We start from the raw sequence: 17,644 nt of genomic DNA on the forward strand, positions 1-17,644 counted from the left end.
GTCCACCAGCGGGTTCTTGGGTTGCCGCCCCGACAGGCACCAATGACCTTCTGGCCACAGCTCCTGCTTGCCGCCTCTGCAATGGAGGCTTTGAACATGGCCCACTCGGACTCCATGTCCCCAGCTTCCCCCGGGATGCGTGAGAAGTTCTTCCGGAGGTGTGAGTTGAAGACTTATGTTATATAATAATTAGCATGTGAGCATTACAGTCCACATGTCTAATTCACCCGAAGATAAAAGGTTTAAACAAAAGCAGAAAATGCCTGTTTTCTTCCATTTTATTAGATATAATGTCCAAACACAAGTATATAAATATATATTTTATCCCTAAGCTACACCTTATCATTATTCAAATTTAAATTAACCATGTTACACAATGCCTACTCTACAGAATAAAGCTCTTGCCACAGATGACAAAGTGCATTCAAGGGTCCACAGTATATCCCTATATTATATACAAGCATGTGTGTTCAGGTATACATATACAACACATAATTTATATACTGTGTTGTATATGTATATACCTTATATACATGTATAATTCCTAATTATAACATGACCGTTTACTTAAATGACTACAGTAATGGCAAACACCCCTTTTAATAGCTTGAAACAGTTACTTGGCTTGCTATTGAGAATACAAAATAATACATTTTAGCGTTTAATTATTGTGAACAACCATTTAAGAAGATCCACGTTTAAAGAAATTCAGGCTAGTGTAAGCCACTGCTTGAAGTAAGTCCATGATACAGAAATGATTGACATATCCTCCCAAAGACATGAGAAATAGCACATGGAACGAGCAGTAATCTCTTAAAAGATAGAAATGGGAAAAAGCTTCATGCTAGTGAACACCACAAATTACAATGCAGGTGTACCTCCATTGTGCAATGAATAAGTAAGCTACAAGCTGAACTCAACTGATGCAGACAAGCCACTGACACCTAGTTTGCAGGAAGCCAGACAGATGCTGCATCAGTTTCAATCTTCATGTCTTCCAATTTCCCAACATTGCTTATTGGGAAAAATAAACACTGTATTCGTTCAATTCGTTCACCACAGGAGCAAAGCGCAGAAGGCTGGATCAATCACAATCCTAAATATAAAAAAGTATAAAACTGTTAAAAACTACTTGTAAAATACAACTGAGAGAAATATTTTATGTACAAAGTTAGAGTCTCTTCTGCCTTCCCTCGTGGGTTACTCTAAATAGGAGCACTGAAGAAACACACACTGAAATGAAGGGTACATTTTTAGAGTACCCTTTGCACTGCACTGCAGTGTCCATAATGAGTGTTACATGCTCTCAGTAGTACAGGAGGGCATTCTCCATACTCTCTCCAGGCTAAATCCAAGCACAAGTGCATTCCTTTACATGCATTAAAGTTTTAGTTATCCATCACTGGTCATGCTGAGTCCTTTTGAAATGTTATTGCTCAATACCAGACTACAGTTAGGCCTTTTTTTTTCTTATTAAAAAAAAACAAAAAAAAAAACATATCAACCAATAAATAATTAGATGTAGTACTTTAAAACATTACAGACCCTGTAATTAGAGATGCTTGAAAGACTTGCTTCACTGAATAGTATCTACGTCAAATTATCACATTCCTTTGCAGGCAAGGCTTATGTACATGTAACTGCTTCCTTTTTGCCACTTGATTTTCTTCTGCTTATCAGAAAACTTTGGGTTTAATACAGCCCAACATGATTGAGGGATAAAAAACACGCACTTGCAGAGCACAAAAAGCTCTTCATTTTAGCGTCTCAGGCAACTGCCCACTGTGCTTCAAAGAGACTTCTAACAGCCGTGTGAAACCATTTTAAAAATCCAACCATTTGAAATTAATGTAAGAGCAGTTAAGCACCAATCTACAGGGAGACTAAAGTCAGAAGCACTGGTTAATCGTGTGTGTGTGTGTGTGTGTGTGTGTGTGTCTTCTATTTTCTACCAAAATGTAGTGAATTCCTGCTGACTAACAGAATGGAGTGCAGAGAGGAAACATAATAAGGTGTCTGTCATCTTCAAAATGCAGTTCAAGGTGACCAAACCGACGTGACAGATGTTCTCTTTTTGGTCACATTACTGAATGTATTATTTTCTCAGAGAATATATCTGCCGGATCTTAAAAGGTGCAAACATGATTTGTGATAGGGAGGACTGGGATAACAGCACAGAAAAAAACAAATCCAACAATGCTGTTGCTTTGGCACCACAGATCCACTCCGCTTCTGAACCATTCCTTTGCATCCAGGCAGTTTGCTGTTAATACACAGCAGCGGAATCTTCCTCGCTCCATGTTCACTTTACCGTCTTCCATCTTCCCTCTTCTTGAACACGGGCCATTATAAAAGGAGGAAAACAAAAAGAGAACATCAATAGGTAACAGATACAGTACTCAAATTCCTTGCTTTAAGCCATTGAATTCTATAGCATCAGTTAGAACCACGCATTCACATATGTTTCTACATTGTGTGGGACTTTTAAGATGTCATAAGATGCTTGTTGCAGCTTCACCCGAGTGGCTGAATCTCCATGGGGCACTGATGCTGGTTATCAATAGGAGGCAACCCTACCAGTTCTCTACAGTAAGTGCCATTGAAGCAGAGGTTTTTCGATGTGTCCATACCATAGAATGAAAATATATCAATGCAATCCGTAAGTAAACTGCTATTGAAACGTATTTGTAGCCAAGATCGGACATAAAGATTATTACATGCCTACCACACAAGGAAAAAAAAAAAGAAGAATTGCATTAACTAGCAGTGTCAATGACATTCCTTGGTAGGTATTTATAACTACTATAAGATAATAGTCCTAATCTTACAAAAAATGGCTAATTATCTTATGGACTACAATAACTGGGAGCTAACAAGCAAGAGAACAACATTGAAATTATAAAAAAAGAGTCTTTTTTTCTCTTTTGCTAGATAGTAGGCCTAGTTCCTCATAGGAAGGAATCACAGCACATTAAAGACATAAACCATTGTTTAATACAGGTAGTATATCATATATAAAATAATATAGATTAACTCCTTTTCAAATGAAAGGTCCATTTTGTGTCTTAAAACTAATAGAAATATTAGCTTGAAGTAGAAAAAAGTGTAGTAATGTTTTAATTTTAGTTATGTTTTTCATTTTCAAATGTATAATTATAATTTTTCTTTTCAAAATAAAAAAAACATCTAAAACATCCACAAATAAATAATAAATGTTTTGCACTTTTAGAATTTTTATACAAATTTGAGTAAGATGGCATCTGATCACAATCTATTACATTATCCAGTGTTTGAACTCAAAGCACTATTCTCTTGGGGGTCATTTGTATCCTATATCTGATCTGCACTCAAAAGCTGCAGTGCTCTCTTGGTGACTCGCCAACATTTACCACACAAGCGCAACACAGAGCGAACCCTCAAAATAAATTATCCAAAAGTAATCCCATCTGATAAAAGTGCTTGGTTTTCACTGAACTGACCTCTGAGAACATTCTCTCCACAAATGCATGATTCACAACAGATGACAAACTGTCCGTTTTGAAAGGGAGCACTGTGTCCTCTTGGGACAATACCTTGAAAAGAGACTTGATGGTTTCTCGATAGGCAGTACTCCTTTAAAACCATTTTGTGATTTTAGCAAATGGAATACCCAGATTAGAAGGGAGTTTGTGGAAGGTATGCTGGATGCAGAAAGCTAGGGAATGGCAAATGTACAAGACGGAATTGTGTTCTCCCCATGACTGATGCGCTATCACTTCCAAAGCCTTGGAATAGCTTGACTTTGACAGCTTGAGGCTAATTCTCTCCTCTCAGGTCTTAAATGCAATGAATAAACGCTCCCTGGTTCCCTGTACTTCAGGAATTAGGTCAATTAGGCAGAGTTGACTATCTTGCTTTGCTTCTCACTGAAGTATCTTACAAGCATACAGAGATCCTCTTCTCCTCTTAACCGGTGCCATGCAGTGCACGAGGGATGTGAGAAATCATCAGTTTTTGTAAATGTTCACCATCCAGTAAATGGATGCTGCTTATGGCCGCTTGGGGCCACATCTTATGGGAAAAAAACAAAAGTTGGCAAAACTTAAATTGCAAAAATGTAATTGCATTTTCAATGTAATAATGTATTTGATTTTATATGGTGCAGGGCAATTGTTCTAGTGACACAATAAGTTTTCTTTATGCCAAGTAATTCTATTTGAATATTTGAATATCTATTTTATAAATAGTTAACCCACACGGTCGTGAAAAATTTAGGTAAGGCTAGCTCTGGCCAACATTACATATATAGAACACAACACTTTCAAAAGTGTTGGATAGTGATTGCCTCAAAAAAAGAGATTTTATAAAATTATGAACAGTGGTTAGACACAATTATTTTTTAACTTCCCTACTTAGTAATGTTGCGCGCAACATTTGTTCAATAATTTATTTTTATGTAGATACAGCCTAGTGGAAAGCTACATTCAGTTTGCCGTTAGTTTGAATTCACATGTAAACACGCAGTCTTCTGTCAATGAAACGCCATACAATAAACCATAATTGAACTACAGTTGAAGCACACTGACATTATTAACCCCTTGAAAATCTAGCCAAAGATTGCGTGCTTGAACTAGCCTGTCCATTGCTAGTTTATAATGTAAACAGCCTGACAGAAAGTTATACGCAGCCATAATTTTTCTTTCAATTGTTTGACCAATTTGTGCATTTTGTCACTGGTGGTGAAAGCCAAACTCACCGTTTCAGCTTCAGAAAAAAAGAATCGGTTATCAATTTACAAATTTTTGTAAACGTTTCCGTAAATTCAGTTTCGGTTAAACGTTTCACGGTTCACACCCCTACAGTGGACACAAGCCTACACCAGTGTGGTTACCTCCACACTGTGATACAATTTTAAAATAAAATGTGCAGTGTTTCAACACCTAACGAATAAAATGACATTATATAGCCCGTGACAGCATTAATAGAGTTGGTGTTGGCAACACTCAAAATAAAACTGCGCCGAGTACTGCTACTGCGAGTAGGTCTATACTTCAGGTCAAACAAGAAAAATAGGCCTATTGTCGTAATCATTTTGCAATGTCATAAATAGGCTACAGTTTTGAAGTGTTTTCATTTGATTTCAATTGATATTTGTTACATTTTTGCAATGCTTACGCTACTTTTTTTACTTTTGTTAGGTTTGTCCAGAGAAAGTACATTTACTATTAATTACCAAAGTTAATCTAATTTTTGTTTTTTATTAGTAAGAATTTCAGTTTCTTGTACAAATGATTGAGGGAATTAGTAAACATTTGTTAAACTTCAGCCTTGTCTCACGAGGGAATCTAGCAGGCCCCCTAGTGGCGATGGTGGTAAAACCAGTATTAACAGCGTTTTAGAGGGAAGTAACACCGGGGTCAAAATTGTCACAGTGACAAGCCTACATCATAGATAGGATCTTCTCTTACTTAATACAGGGGAAAGAACTTCTGTTTATGAGTGGAAAACCTGAGTTTAGAAGCACATACTTTAAACAGTGAATTTTGGCCTTGTTCAGGGTACCTCCTTTTGTATTCTTGTTATAACTTCCCATTGGTAGTCAACTGTTGCTGAAGACAATGACAGGACACTGCAACTGCCAAAGCCATCTCTGTGTGCTCCACATCCTTGATTACTCTCGCCTATTGCGTTACTGCTAGGGGCCTTGATTCAATCGCTGCATTGATTTTTTTTTTGGTGATTCTCACTGCTATCATGATCCGTCCGGCTTGATGTCCTTGGCTGGACAGCTGCATTACACAATGAGTGCATTTCCAGTGCCACTTGAGGCTTTTTAAAATCAAGACATACAGTCAGCAGGAAGTTTTCACCTCCATTGATCATTGATACTACTGTTATTATTGTCATTTTGTGTAAAGTCAAATTAAGATATATTTAATTAGGATTTTTTTTCTCCCCAGTATAAGTAACTTTCTATAATGTCAAAATGAAGTATTATGGTTTTAAGATATTATTATATTATTATATATTATCTAAAAACTAAGAACCTGAAAATGACTTGAATTATTTATTTAATTCCTTGTTTAAAGAATATAAAAAAATATTGTGTAAAAAATATATATGTACCCGGTAATCTTTAAAACATGCAGGTGTGTGCTTTACCTTTTGTCCATCATCAAGCCTCAAGTCTCGGATACAGCCAGTGTTCGTCTCACACTCTGCGGCGGCTCCCAGGTGTCACTGTCATCAGATTCACCTTCCTCATCATCTTCATCACCAATGCCGTCTCCCTGCTCTTCGGCTGCCATCTCGCTCTCACCCGGGGACCCCTCCTCTTCGTCCTCATCGTCGTTTTCTGTGGTTTCATCAAACAGGGTCACACCAGCGTCCTCCCTACGATGGACTTCTGCAAACCACTCTCGCACCTGCTCATAGCCCATGTTGGACTTAGCCACAAGCTCATCTAGGTCCTGCTCATTCAGAAACTTGTACTTCAGGTAGTACTCCTTCAGGATCTCTTTCCCCGATTTGAACTTCATCACTGGGGGTGACTTGCCTCTGCCTAAGTTGGACTTCTTGGCCCTTCTCCCCCAAGACCTCGCCCGGCCTTTGCTCCGAGTTCGGGCCCGTCCTCTCTTCCTGTTCCCACTGCCGTTCATGGCTCCCACATTTCCACTTTGGTAGTAGAAGAACCATTTTAGGTTGCCATTCTTCCAGGAGTAGCGGCTGTCCCCAAACCAATTGACGATGTATGACCTGGGTAGGCCGCTCTCCTCAGCCAGCTGGTCATACTCCTCGGCTGAGGGCCACTGCGTGCGCACAAAGGCACTCTTCAGGACATGCAGCTGCTCAGGGGTTTTCTTCCCAAATTTATCCTTGCCTCCCCGCCGCCCGCCAGGTGGGGTCTGAGCCTGGGCCCCCTGCTTGGAGGTTGAGGGCGATTTAGTCGACTCGTAGTACACACGTTCCGCTCGGAGTTCAGCCAGCTCTGCCAGTGCTTTCCTCTTTTCTGTGAACCAGGCATCAATCTCTCGCCTGGTGAGCTTGGTCTCTGTCCTCAGCCGACTCAACTCTTCATCTGTGGGTATATCACACTTCTGGAAGCTCTCCTCCAAGACCACCAACTGCTCTGGGGTCTTTTCTTTGAACTTCTGGAGTGTAAAGTCAGGGAACGGGTTCCAGGACTTGTTTCGAGTTTCTTTCTCTTTCAGTGGCCCAGGTGCCTGTGGGACGGGCTCTGCGGTTTCATCACTGGAGTCAATCACAATGGTGCTGTTGTTTCCAGAAGCGGGGCCATCGTTGAAAACAATGATGTGGCTGTTCTTGGAGTTGCGCTGGTTGTAACGTGTGTCACTGAACCACTTTTTGATCTCACCCTTGGTGAGGTTGGTCAGTTTCATCAGCCGGGCAATCTCAGCATCGCTAGCAAAGTGGTTCTTCAGGTAGCTGGCCTTCAGCTCTGCCAGCTGCTCCTTGGACTTCTTGGGCCGCAGGCCGAAGTGGTCAGAGCTGAGTGCAGAGTTCTCCTGCGGGGTCAGTGTAGGGGGCTGGACAGTGGTGGCCCTTTTGGTCTCCACACTAGCTGAGGCAGGCTGGCTGGCAGCAGGCTTATTCGGTGCCACCTGGCCAGGGACCCCCGCCACGGCTAGGGTGATGGGCGTGGTCACAGGGAAGCTGCTAGGGCTACCAACCTGTGTCAGCACCAGGCCTGGCTGCCCCATGATCTGGCAGGTCTGTAGTATAGACTGCAGGCCGTTGGCCTCAGCAGAGAGGTGGGCTGGAATCACCGTGATAGTCTGTGGCACAGTGTGCACTGTTCCATTGAACTGCTTCCTCCTGGCCTCCTCCACCTCCTCGGGAGTCCAGCTCACGCCATGCTTCAGCCGCTGGGCGGAGAACCAGATCTTAATCTGCTCCTCCCCATACTTAGTCTGGGCTGCCAGTCCAGAAATCTCAGAGGCTGACGGATAAGGGAACTTGTTGTAGGTGCTAATCAGAAGAGCATTGTTGTCCATGGCCCCGTTGTATGTGGGGATGCTGCTAACTGGTATGAGGAGCTGTGTCTGGGCGTTCTGGTGGGCCTGCAGAGCAGATAGGATCTGGGCCAGACCTGCTGGAAGCACAGTGGCAGGGTTTACAGAGGACTTCTTAGATTCTGCTGTGACAGGGTTCGGGTTGGTGACGATTACGCTGGGTTTTGCTGGCTCAACGGGGAGCGAGGCTACTACTGCCTCAGCGGTGGTTGGCATGGCCACAGAGACTGCTTCCTCACCCTCCACCCTCACATCGCCATCATCGACCATTTTGTGGGACACGGCGATCCTCTTAGCCTCAGCCCTGCTCTTCATTTTCATGATGGGCGTCTTGCTCACTGAGATCCCATGGACTGCTACATCCTCAGAAGCTCCAGCCTCCTGCTCCGCTGAATCCACATTGAAGGTGGAATCACTGGCTTGATCGGAGCCCGCCCGGTCTCCGCACCTCACGATAGCCCGGGCAAAGCCATCCTCCCCTGGGTGGTGGCGGCCGTTGTGCTCCAAGAGCGCATCATACTGTTTGGTGAGAAAGTTGCACTCCACGCAAACATAGGACGAGTTCAAGGCCATGTTGGAGTGCTCAGAGTCCACGTGGAATGTGAACGCGTTGAGCTCCGGGGTCTGGTAGCTGCAGTGGGCACATTTGTACTCCCCTTCCACCATTCTCGATTCCATGGATTTGATGTAGCGCTCAACGTCCTGTGTGTCGTCGTCGCCCAGCTCGTTTTCGGCGGGGATCGTGGCGCTTTCTAAGGGGGCTTCAGCCGCATTCTCAGCGCCATCCTCCCCCTCTGTCACCTCCATATCTGGGTCCTGTTCCATGGCGTCTGAAGGAATGACCATGCAAGGTGTTGTTGACTTTCTCCTGCTTGCCATTGCATCAACTGCACCCAAGAGAGGTGTCGTTAGAAAACAGTGTTGTCTTATCTGCCTTCCTTGTTCTTGCACACAGTTAATTATCACATGTTAGCCACTTGTCAGATTCCACTGTTTCACTTTTAGCCTGCAATACAGAGAAAATAAGATTAAATTAAAAAATGAAACTTTAAAACGTTGTATTATCGCAGCCAGTCAGACAAGATAATTTAGATTCATTATCACTGTCAATAGTTTAGACCAACATGTCTTTGTCCAGGTTTCATATATTTGAAATTAAACACTTGCACGGGCTTTGCCTTTTTTGTTAAAGGACGTGAGAACTTTATTGGACCTTGAAACAACCACGGCTTTCCTTGTCCTGGTAGTAGTTTATTCACTGGCATTATGTCAAGATGTTTTCATTTTCCTTTGCAACTTGCAAACGAGCAGTGTACTTTCTGAATGAAGCCCGTTACACGCTTGTGATCCCTCCGTCATAGCTGAACACATTTCGTTGTCACAATGTCAAAGAATAGTGATTTATTAACGTCATCTAAAAATCCCACATTTTACCCACATTGGTAGCTAATATTGTAACGGTACAACTTTCACTTTGAGAAGTTAAAAACAAATAGCTATACATTGTTGCTATTCAGTTCAATACAGAATGCACAAAGGTGGGTGTGGCATAATTTACACATAGTATTACACGTATAGCTATTCCAATCAATAGGGCTTCATATAATCCAAATGATCATTGTTCATAACATTAGCTAGCCAGCTAACATTGAGCTACATTAACGTTAGCTGGCAAGCAAACTTTCTCAATACGCTATGAGCTCATCCTTAAAATAAATTGAAAAAAGACAACAATCAAAAAATGTCATCAACGTTTCTTTTCCTCCCCTCTAAAGCGAGCTAGTCTAGTTTGTTCTGGACAAGCTGGCAACTAGAATTGCATATTGGGTTACTACAGTCGCTTGCCATCAATACCGTTAGTTGTGCCAATGGGATGTGTGCAGCGGCAGATAATGCCCTTTCTAGGTCGACATGCAACACTTTTGCTGAGCAGCTAGCTAGCTATGCAACTAACCGATTAAATCACCTGATACACTAGCCTCACCGTTGCAGCAAAAATCCAGACTTCGCCCTTTTCCACTGCGCAGTCTTCCGTTCTGGTCGTTAGCTAGCTGCCTTGGGTTAATGCTGCGAACAGGTTAAAAGACTGCAGCAGTTTCACTAAGTGGACTCCCCGGTACTAGAAGCAAGCGAAAATGATTCCACTGATTCCACGGCCAACACAGATGGACAACAACAATACTGAACGGTTTTCGCAACTGCGCACCTATTGTTACGACAGGTAAAGCTTAACTTATTTTCAAGATCGATTAAATTCGAGAATAAAACTGCTTCTGTGAGTGATCCATTAATGAAAGGCAATAACATTTAGTCTTAATATTTGTAGTTTTTTATTTACTGGGCGTCACCACAGATGGAGCACGCCCTGACGTCATTGCTAGGCGACTCCACCTCATGAACTATGAAAAGGGGCTGAGTATGGAGGGTAATATATGCCAAATTGGCAAAGTTAAAGGTTTTTTTTTTTTTTTTTTTCATACATTTTTTCACCATGTAACATTAGTGTCCTCAGTGATGACCCATATTTTTTCTTTTTTTCTTGCACTGAAATGACACAGATTTTTATTTTCTCTGCTCAAGGGTATGGTGCCTTAGATTAATTCTGGAATTGAGATACACAGATCATTGTCAAGTCAGTGTGATTTCTGCCTGTGCATTTAGATCATCATAATCAAAATTATTTGGTGGAAGGGCCCCAACACACACTGCACACACTTCATTCTTTTCTGGAAAACAAAAATACAGAATGCGATATTGTTATAAGCAACACTGTATAAAGTTAAGTGAAGATAGATATAACTATGTCATCAGAGGCACTGTATTGCATCTCATAACCTGGGCCATGAAATTCTGGTATCCAAGTTTCACAGCCTCTCATTGAATCTGTCTACATGTTTCTAGTCAAGAGCAACATTTTCTGGCTGTGATTAAATTGTCATTAGAAAGTGACCAAACCACTTATTTTGTTATGAAAATGTAATGTATGGACATTTTATTTTTATACACTGCAAGCTGCAATTTCACAATGCTAATAGCAAAATACATGACACATGCTCCTTGCAAACACACTTGTAGTGAGACTCTTTTATAATCTTATTAATTAAAGAAACAGATCACTTTTTTAGTTACTCTTGATGCATTTTGAAGGTTTGAACTGCAATATTATTTGTCATTATTTTAATTATTCCACATTTAATGATGAATGGTGTTCACCTGAACATATCTAAACTGTGATTTGCTTTTCCACTCTTGTCCTAAAGGTGTAACTATAAATATGGTAAACTGAGAAATGGTTCTATAAAACAGTGGAGAACGAATTAATTACTATTGAAGGTTTTATATTTTGTTGTCCATAATCCATATCAATTATTCTCATTATATTATATTTGCATGCAGATCTGGTCAAGAGGTTCAGTTGTTGTTCAGACCAAGCATCAGAATGGGGAATAAATGTGATCTATGTCACTTGAACCATGGAATGTCCTGCATTGGGTGTAAACTTGTTTTGTTTCATAAAATGAAATATAGGCCAACTAATCATGTCAGTCTAAACATAGCCTAATAATGGGGTGTGCAGTCTTACTCTTAGAAGTGTCAGTGTGGCTTTTCTCCAAACCTCTCTTTCAATACCTGATTCAACTAATCTGCTTACTTTTTTTAACCTGGGATGTTCAACCGGAAAAAAGTTTGCCACGGTTTGTCGATTGAACGACATGTTTCCTCCCAACTGTGTGCAATGTTTTGGAAAAGGCTTTGAGGTATGTTTGCTTCTGTTTGGATGGTGTGTCAGGGGTGTAGCCCAAATAAATAATGATGTAGACCTATGCTTTAAAGCTCGAATGGCTTCTCAGATGCCATGGTGGCAAACCGTACCTATGTCAGTCAGACTGCCCACAGTTTGCAGCTATGTTTGCTACGTTTTCTCAGGGCTGAATATGCTGGGCTAGAATCTGTACCTATGCTGGCCCTTCTTCAATCAATAAGATTGGACACCACTGGTCTGTGTGCTAAACTGATTCAGGATTAGTACTGTTTGTCCACTGTCTGTTTGAAGTTGGACTGGCAATTTTTTTAAACATTGCTGTCATAAATCACATTTTCAAATCAAAATTCTACTGGATGTACTACATTTTTTGAGAATAGTTTCCTTCCATTGAAAGGAAAATTCCAAAATGTGCCACTAGGTGACACTGTTTACCCTTTTCCACATTTTAATTTAATTTAAGTGACCCTTTCAGCACGTAAGGCCCCAATTGTTCCACATGTGAGTCTATAATCAGTTAAAGGAATCATGTGTCATCACAATAAATGGAAATATTAGTTGATCTGATGGATAAAATCCCGGGAAATGTGAACATGGAACATTAATTCATGTTAGGTGTTTCTGACATTTGACTTTAAAGAGAGAAAGTCATCACACAACAAACATAACCGATTAAAAGTGTCAACAAACAGCTGTTTACAATTCAGGGGTTACAACTGTTGCTGAAACAAGTCCCATAACTGATTTTGGGAACCCGTGGTTCATTTAAATAATTTAGGAATGTCATTTACTGCCGATATCACCAGTATATTAAAAAAATCACTTAGTCATTTGTAACAATTTATTCTTTTTTATATAAGGCAGTACATGGTTAGCCTACGGGATTCTTGCCCCATGGTGGGTTTGAATCCTGTGTGAAACAGTGCTATTGTACACTTGAACATGACAACACCCCCTGGATAAGGTTGTCCACTAGAAGAATTACTAATAAACTAGCAGTAATTGGAAACATCACTTGCCAATGTAAACTTTGTAGTGCAATTGATGTACATAAATGGATGATTTCATATAAAAAAATGAATGTTCGAAGTGAATTGGAGAAATAGTTTTTATAGAAAAAAAATACAAATTCAATGCCAAATATTTAAGTAGCAGAATACCATTCATCATTGCTGGAAAAGCTGAGTATGACAGATATACAACAATATATATATACAACTCATATTTACATAAGCTTACAAAACAAAAGAATATGCATTAGATAAACACAGGGACAAAATATACAATATGTATTTACAGGTGTAGCCCCCCTCCCCCCAATATTTATATATTTAGTAAGAGACTGTATTTTAGTGTGCTAAAACAGTTACACCAGTTTAGATGTCCACTGTAGTTGGTGTGCTTTTGACAAATTTCCCTATGAAGGAATGAAATATTGTCTTTGGTTGCATGACTAACCTTCTAAATAGCCAGGAATAACGTGACAGTCTTGGAAGAGTCAGGGCCGTCAAGTCAACATTTCTACAGAGGTCCACTCAATGGAACCTTGGTCAGTACTCAGTAAGACATGCCTCAATTTTAAGAATTAGGTCTATATCCCCATTAAAAAACAGAGAGCAGGGGTGTCCCACCGAGCCCTTCAGGGCTCAACCTGCTTATCACAGCCCCAATGTGTTTAATGAGGCAGAAAATGAATTTCCATTTCCATTGTTTTCACAAAAATATAAAGAAAACTACTGTATCTGTATGACAGTACACATGCAAAAAACAGATCTTCTTGCTTGCTAATTGGGTGCATGAAGGAGGCACAAAGCATTTCACAAGCATTCAACATAATGGAAAGTTCATCAGGTGCTCCAGACTGAAAACCCCATATGCTGCTAAAATTCAGAGAACATAATGGGTCTGGTGCTTGAGATTTTGATGCACCTTTGACAAGCTCAAGACTCCACCTCCCATGAACCCCTTCACTAAATGTCCTGTGGCACTTTGCCCCCTCTGCAGTCACCCCCAGCACCTACATGCAGTTAGCGTCTGTCTTCGATAGGGGGCAGCAGAGAACAGAAAGTTACATCTTCAGGCCACTATACGCAAGGTCTCTCCGGTGGTAGACGGCATTGTCACGTGGGCAGTGGTGGTGGCAAGCGCAGGAGTTGATGAACATCATGGCCTTCTTGATTGCCTTGCCCTGGGGGCAGCGGAACTCCACCTGCAAGGTCTTGGTGCTGTGAGGGGTGCAGCAACGCCCATCGCTGCATGTGTTGCAGTACCGAGGCTTGTAGGTTTGGACGCTGGTGCAGTTCTTGAAGGTGAAGTGGATGGGCTTCAGGGTCTTCCTTGTTCTCAGGCATTTGTTTCCTTTCTAATTAAAGTAGATTTTAAAAAAAACATAAGAATGATATATTTTGTCATACTGAATCAACACATATACACACCACACTTTGAATTTCCTAATTGTATTATCAGTTCCTTTCATACTCTTGACTGTTAATGTAACAGCCCACTTATTCTACAGTGTAGCATGGTTAGGGTACTGCTCACAATTTACAGTAAGTAAAGTATTTATGTTAAGTAATACAATTTTAAAAATGCAAGGGGTGGCCTGTAGCGTAGTGGTTAAGGTACATGACTGGGACCCACGAGTTCTTTGGATAAAAGCGTCTGCCAAATGCCATTAATGTAATGCATATCTCTCTGAATTGGGGACACAGGGGCCACATTTGGTTACATATGCATGTGTGATTTACTCAGGTACTTGCAGGACAGTAATTGTAGTCCACGTCCACATGCCATACCTTTGGTGTGTGCCGTAGCTGCCGTTTGTCACATGGTCTGACGATGCACAGCCGGCTCTGCTTGACCATTTCGCAGCGTGTGTTCCTGTTCGTGACCCGGGTGGACGTGCCCATCCCGCAGGGACGCGAGCATGCGCCCCACTCGGTCGTCTGCTCGATACAGTTCACACTGGAGTCCCAGTTGTCGAATCCTACGGTCTCTTCCTGCCTGAATGCTGGGGATCGAGAATGCACACAATATTGCATGTATTTAACTGCTATTTATGTATTATATTGGATAGGCGTGTGATATCGGTGTATTATTTGATTGTGCCTTTAAACATGGGGCTTTCTTAATCCCTGCAGTTTTTAGACTCAGAAACTACTAAGTGCTTTGAGGCAGTGTTACTTTTTTTAACCTTTACCGGGTTTCTCATTGATCAACAGTACATTGTGCTTTGTGCGTGGGGACAACTCTATCAGGTCAAACAAGCTTTCAGAAGCAATGTTGGTTTAGCACGCTCGCGCAAGGGTGCCAGTGACGTCAAAGCAGGGGTCGCGGTGCTCACCGGCCATGGCAAGGCCACCGAGGAGGCTAACTTCCGCCTGGGTGCCACACACCCACTTCTCGCAGCACTCCCCTGGCACCTGCACCTTTCGTGGGAAAGGGCAATCGGGTCCTGGCAGCATGACATCCAGGTTGCAGCGCGGTAAACAGCCGATCTGGCCATCCCGGCACGTGCACTGATACTTGCAGCTGGGATTAAAGGTCTCGCCATTCTGGTAGACAGCGCCGTCGAACAGGCAGATGTCTCCTTCACGAGCTGTCAGTGAAGGGAAAAAAAAATGTATTGCCTGCTAAACATGCAAGCAGCTAATTAAAGTTGACGACAAAGCGTTAGCTGCACTATAATCTTGACAATGACATCAGCATAGAGCAGACAATTCACGGTTGAACAGGCATATAGACATTGGACAAAATTGCCATTTTGTCTTCAATATCTCAAATTAGACGACTGTATAGTGATGCAGTGGAAAAATGACAAAAATGCATACAAGCGAACAAGAAATATCTATATTGTCTCATTAACTACTGTTCTTATGTTAGGCTACTGCTTCAGCAACCCGAATACAGTATGTATGGTAAACTACTAGCCTGCACTAATAGTGTATTATAACTCGGAACTTGGAACCTATGCGTAGTAGGTACTCTCGAAAATAATGTTGTAACTCCAATCAAAGTTTTGCATTAAAATGCAGCATTTTGCCAGTGCAAATATTGCGCTTTTGCGCATTGTTTACATATCAGCAGAGATAGTACGAGGGTACACCGTAGACCTAGTAAATGGAAAATGATACATTACAGGCGGTTAAACTATTTCGTTATAATATAAATGTGTTAACAGTATCATGTGATTGTGCATTTAAACATGAGGCTTTCACAATCCCTGCAGCTTTTAGTGCTTTGAGGCAGTGTTACAGTACTTACCTGTATCTGGTTTCTCATTGATCAACAGTACATTGTAGGCTACTGTTGCTTTGTGCATGGGGACTACTCTCACAGGTCAAATAAGCTTTCAGCAGCAACGTTGGTTTAGTACGCTCGCGCAACGCGTTTAAACCAAATCAAGTAGTCTGGTAGAGGAAGACAGATAAGACTGTAGAAAAGCTGACCCAGGACTGTTCTCACAATCTGTATCTTTTTTCCTCCGCGGTAAAAAGCCAATACGCTATCTGTTCTCCGTAATAAGCTGCCCAACAGTAGGAGGCACATGCATTTCTGTCAACTGTCACACAAAAAAACTCGCGCAAGAAGAACCGCTACTCACCCATGCAAACACCTGTCCTCTTGCGAACATCAGCTGCGTAATCGCAGTGTAGGCCCTTCCGAATATCGCATGGTTTCATATCTGAGCAGACCTGTCCTCTCTGTCGTGCGCACACGAGACAGCAAGCGCAGTCATCCAAAACGAGCTGCACACCAGGTGCACACATCGGCGGTTCTTGCAGACAGTTGCATCGAGGTGGACACGACTGCGCCCACGCTAGTGAACGCAACTGCAAGCAAGACGAGAGAGATTGATAAAGCAGCAGAAAACGCAGTAATGCCAATCTGCTTGTGCAAGACTTGCGTAGAACGCAGTTGGAGACAATTTAAAAGTTCAAAGGACGAACTTACCTGAGCCGAAGAACAAAACACAAAAACGCACATAATTCTCTCCACAAAATTAGGCATCTTTCACAGACCGGAGACTTGCTTTGCGCGTCCACTTTTGCGCTTCTTAAAATTCCCCCACTGTAGGCAGAACAATTTATAAAGCCCTCTAAACAGGCAACGATGTGATTGGGTAGGGTAAAAATAGGAGGCGAAGCCCTGGACCCTTGGATGACTTATTGGATGACAGGGAGAACTAAACTTCCAATCACATGACTGTTAAAAAATCCAGTTCTAACGTTGATCCTTAATAAAGTATAGCTGGCAGAACAGTTTTAGTTAATCACTTTTTATCATCATTTTGGATTACAAAAAACTGGAAGAATATATTGTAAAACATCGTTTCATACTGTATGCTAAAAAATGGGATATTCAGTGTGATGTACCCAAACTAATGGAAAATACCTTATAACTAATAATGTGATATAGCTATACTAGCTAATGATTCTTAAGCTTTCATTTATTGATGTGATCTTTGTAGAACAAACACAAGTTTGTCATGGAACAAAAAACCTGTTCACTTGACCAAGTCCTTACAGTACCTTAAGGTTTGTTTGCTTTTTGGTCTTGAGCAGACCCTCTTATCCTCAGCGACTTTTTAAAATCCATTTATCAAGGTGAATATTTACAGAAACGATTCAGGTTAAGTGCCATGCTCAAGGGTACAACAGCAGAACCCCAGCAGGAAGTCAAACTCATAATGTTTGTGCAACAATCCCAGTTCCCTAACCGTTATGCACTGCCATGTTGATTTGCTGCTGAATGTATTGTGATGTAAAATAATATATTTTTTAGGATGTTCTTAATGTTCTTTGGGTTCAAGCTTTAGTTTGTATTGGCTCATTTGGTACATGGGGAATTTACCTGTGAGAACAACAGA

At 41.4% G+C, this 17,644-nt stretch overlaps 2 protein-coding genes across 4 annotated transcripts; both read right to left on the reverse strand.

Annotated features, from left to right (window-relative positions):
• Positions 1 to 260: 260 nt before the first annotated feature.
• LOC133134807 (zinc fingers and homeoboxes protein 1-like) lies at positions 261 to 10,274 on the reverse strand. 3 transcript variants are annotated; one of them, XM_061251256.1, is made up of 3 exons: positions 9,997 to 10,274; positions 6,142 to 8,899; positions 261 to 2,331 (listed from the first exon to the last, which is right to left on the reverse strand). In XM_061251256.1, the coding sequence occupies exon 2, from the start codon at positions 8,889 to 8,891 to the stop codon at positions 6,162 to 6,164; it is 2,730 nt and encodes a 909-aa protein (XP_061107240.1). In that variant the 5' UTR covers positions 8,892 to 8,899; positions 9,997 to 10,274; the 3' UTR covers positions 261 to 2,331; positions 6,142 to 6,161. The 3 variants fall into 3 exon arrangements, with proteins under 3 accessions (XP_061107240.1, XP_061107232.1, XP_061107223.1); XM_061251248.1 differs by having other exon boundaries at positions 261 to 2,328; positions 6,142 to 9,018; XM_061251239.1 differs by having other exon boundaries at positions 6,142 to 9,018.
• Positions 10,275 to 12,703: 2,429 nt separating this feature from the next.
• On the reverse strand, positions 12,704 to 16,825 carry LOC133138234 (CCN family member 3-like). The gene is made up of 5 exons (XM_061256825.1): positions 16,729 to 16,825; positions 16,379 to 16,607; positions 15,119 to 15,373; positions 14,571 to 14,785; positions 12,704 to 14,137 (listed from the first exon to the last, which is right to left on the reverse strand). Exons 1-5 carry the CDS (start codon positions 16,783 to 16,785, stop codon positions 13,844 to 13,846), a joined length of 1,050 nt encoding a protein of 349 aa, XP_061112809.1. The 5' UTR covers positions 16,786 to 16,825; the 3' UTR covers positions 12,704 to 13,843.
• Positions 16,826 to 17,644: the final 819 nt, after the last annotated feature.

This window comes from Conger conger, chromosome 1 (genome assembly GCF_963514075.1).
Source record: "Conger conger chromosome 1, fConCon1.1, whole genome shotgun sequence".
Taxonomy (NCBI): domain Eukaryota; kingdom Metazoa; phylum Chordata; class Actinopteri; order Anguilliformes; family Congridae; genus Conger; species Conger conger.